The sequence below is a fragment of the Rhagoletis pomonella genome, unplaced genomic scaffold (genome assembly GCF_013731165.1).
Source record: "Rhagoletis pomonella isolate Grant_MI unplaced genomic scaffold, Rhpom_1.0 Rhpom_scaffold_01184, whole genome shotgun sequence".
Lineage (NCBI taxonomy): Eukaryota > Metazoa > Arthropoda > Insecta > Diptera > Tephritidae > Rhagoletis > Rhagoletis pomonella.
In genome coordinates, this window is record NW_023459738.1 from 46,346 (window position 1) to 49,602 (window position 3,257).

The window sequence follows — 3,257 nt, forward strand, 5'->3', positions numbered from 1 at the left end:
GGATTTATACGGGTTTTGTTAAAGCGTAAACTTCACTTTTATAAACAAATAATTAAAATTATATAATTTTAAGATAAATGGCCAATCTAGTTAACATGTATAAAGTTTTGATAAGCACTTGAAATGTCAAGTTTTAGTACTGAATTCAAATTCTTCATCCATTCATAATAACTTAAAAAAATTTGTTTGTTAAGAAGTGCATCTTAAAATATCTGCCTTGACATTTATGTTAAAAGTGTAAAATATGTAAATGTACCTCTACATAAACTTTCCCGTGAATACCATCAAAGCATTGGTCTTGAAGGGAATCTATGTATGCATGCATGCATACGAGCAAATTAAAAAGTCGATACAATTTACAGTCGAAAAGTACAGCTTTTGTATAGATTATAGATTATTTCCCAACACTGTGGGGAACTAAGCAAAATGGCCTAGTGTATTTCACAAATATTCAAATACATAATCCACCAACCGATAATTTTATATATTCATTACAAGATAATTTGTCATCAGTCTGAAATAAAATATTATAAATCGGAAGGGTAAAATAGTATTGTGTTATTAATTCAAAAATAAAAATTTTCATTTCACTGACGAAATCCCCGCCCCCCTCCCCCCCCCTGGCTACGCCACTGCTATGAATACATTTTCAAAGAAATATAGAATTCATTAGAAATACATGCATTTTTATAGCGCAGCAATGCTACATAACTTTGGTAGATACCATTTAATTCATTCGCGGCTGCTTCATTATGTCACTATTTATCAAATTTTCGACAGGCCTTCCCAGCGATCTGGTACTGTATAAAAATAGCGATCCATGGCATCGATAAAGCGCTGCTTATAACGTTCTGGCGATATAACAGTTGGTAGTTTTCCAATGCCACCAAGTATACCAGTTTGTTTAACAAAGGACTCAACCTTTTTATCAAAAGTAAAAGTTCGTATATAGTCTGGAAAATTAATGGATGGAAAAGATGGAAGTTTTTATTTTGATTTGTATGTATGCGAACCTACCAATTATGCCCAATACCAGCACGTTACTTTTATGGTCCAAGCCTACAAGTAACGAATAATCCATTACTTGGTTTTTTTCCAAGAAAGTAGAGTCTCGATTGATAGCATCTTTAAGGACTGCCTTGCTATGTGATAAAATATATAATGGCTTAGACCAAGACACTGCAAATATATAACGAAAAATAGAATAGAAAGAAGTGGGCACGTGAAATTTTAACTTACTTTGCACTAAGTTTTCGTCCAACAGCACTATTTCACCCTGCTGATCGGTTGGATCTACTAAGCGGTTGCGTTCGGAACCCTTTAAGTCAAATTTATTTTTGATATCACAGCCAAAAAAAAGGTTCTCCATAACCAGTAGTGATTTTTCCGCTATTGAACTAAAAAAATGGAAAGCAAGCAAATATTTGTAATCATATTTTATTTACATTTTCATAGAATAATCGAGGTCAATGGACTCGGACCTAAAACAAATTGCTTTGTGTTTTTACCACCCAAATTTTGTTCAAAACGAGGCCGTGATAAATAACAAGTAACAAGTAGTAACAAGATAGTAACAAGTAATAATAAGTCTAGGCTCAGGCGAAGCGAAATTAGAAAAAAATAATAGTTTTTGAATATTTAATTAAAAATATCCTGGCCAGGATTTTTTCAGCCAACCCACCACTCGCGAATTGTAAAGTTAAAACTGCCAAAACTGAATGATTTAATTAAAAGAAGTAACTACTTACAAGGTAAGCGTCTGCGAACTTTTTCGCATATTTCTCTCACTGAGAGCAGATGTTGGATTACTCTCAGAAATTGGGTTACTGGCAAGTTACTGGACATCTTTTCAGTGGGGAATACGCAGACAAAGCTATTGATGCTGATAACACGGTGCTACTAAAAAAAATCCCGAAATACACTCGAAACAAAACTTGGGGTAGGCTGTATGTAGGGTCGAGAACATTATGAAAATAGGTTTCTTATAGCTCCTGAACCTTCCCCTTTTTTATTTAAAAGAAAAAGTTATTTTCATGCTTGATGTACTTCTCTATTAACAGCTTGACTATTTTTCATCCGATTTTTAAACTTAAACATGTTTTGGAAAATGGATCCTTCAAATGATCATCGGGTAGTATTTGAAAACCCCCATTTTTCTTAATTTTTTCTACTTTGACCATCGCTAATTTTAAAAGTTTCTTTGAAAGTTCCAAAATATGTAGTATTTGTCTATAAGTACATTTATTTTCAAACAAATTGATACCTTATTCAATGACGTCGGATAAAAAACATCGAAGTGAGGCAGTTTAAAAAGATACACGGCTTGGAGTTTATGTGTGTATGCATCGGACTTTCGGATTTTTTGAGCAAATCCTCGTCAATATTTCCTCGTAGGACCGAAAGAATCAATTTTAGGGTGGAAAACGCCCTCTCCAACGAAACCTGGGTTGTAGGAACATCAAAACTAATTTGAGACATTTCAGATAATTCTTTGAATGGGTCATTATTTCAGAAGTTCAAAACACCAACATTATTTGAAAGCCGCTTTGTATTATCAAACGATTTGATGTTATCTATTAATGATCTATTTTTGAGCTTCGCTTTATCCTTCCCTATTTCTTTTAAAACTTGATCAATTTCTTAATCGGAACTGAATTGAAGAGATTGACAAGTATTCATTAGCTTGCGTACCATTCAATTTTGCTTTTAGATTAAAAACCTGTACGATGTTGTCAATTGCAGTACCAGTTGCAGAATCAGTAAAGAGTATTTGATACCGTGGGTCCAGATATACAGCAGCCAAAATATAAGGGTTTCGCAGCAAAATTTCTCCATGTTTTTTTTTGCGTCTGTCAAATGAGATGGGTTACCTTTAATTTGATCTTGATATTAGTTGCGTTCGATAACAAAATTAGCCAACACCAGCCAACAATCAAAATCACGAGAGTAAGCGAAAATTCTCTCCCAAAGAGATGACAAAGCAAAAAAGTAAACGAACAGGAAATTAGCCATTACTTGCAAAAACCGGAAGAAGAAGACACACCAGCTGACTTTGTTTATGTTTTATTTATAAACAAACTGAAATTCATGTTGCCTCCATGGAAGAAAAAAGGAAAGTGAACGTTCAATGTTCGCCAGGAATATTTCTAGAAGTAAAAACTAGTTGGCGCTATCATAAAGTCACATAGCAGGCAGCCAAAAAGCATATAAATAACAAACCTCGACAAATCCAATTTTGTTTGTTTACAAAAATTGCA

The 3,257-nt window shown here is 33.6% G+C and overlaps 1 protein-coding gene across 1 annotated transcript; it reads right to left on the bottom strand.

The window, feature by feature from the left end:
• Positions 1–665: 665 nt before the first annotated feature.
• Positions 666–2,499, bottom strand: LOC118752043 (putative 1-phosphatidylinositol 3-phosphate 5-kinase). The gene is made up of 4 exons (XM_036486893.1): positions 2,264–2,499; positions 1,240–1,397; positions 1,018–1,179; positions 666–953 (listed from the first exon to the last, which is right to left on the bottom strand). The coding sequence occupies exons 2-4, from the start codon at positions 1,367–1,369 to the stop codon at positions 766–768; spliced, it is 480 nt and encodes a 159-aa protein (XP_036342786.1). The 5' UTR covers positions 1,370–1,397; positions 2,264–2,499; the 3' UTR covers positions 666–765.
• Between the last annotated feature and the right edge of the window lie 758 nt (positions 2,500–3,257).

Excerpts from the sequence above, each read along its gene's own strand:
- LOC118752043 (XM_036486893.1), bottom strand. The coding sequence starts at position 1,369 with ATGGAGAACCTTTTTTTTGGCTGTGATATCAAAAATAAATTTGACTTA. Across the intron at positions 1,180-1,239 it reads GGACGAAAACTTAGTGCAAA|TGTCTTGGTCTAAGCCATTA; the intron begins GTAAGTTAAAAT and ends ATATATTTGCAG. Across the intron at positions 954-1,017 it reads GCTGGTATTGGGCATAATTG|ACTATATACGAACTTTTACT; the intron begins GTAGGTTCGCAT and ends TTAATTTTCCAG.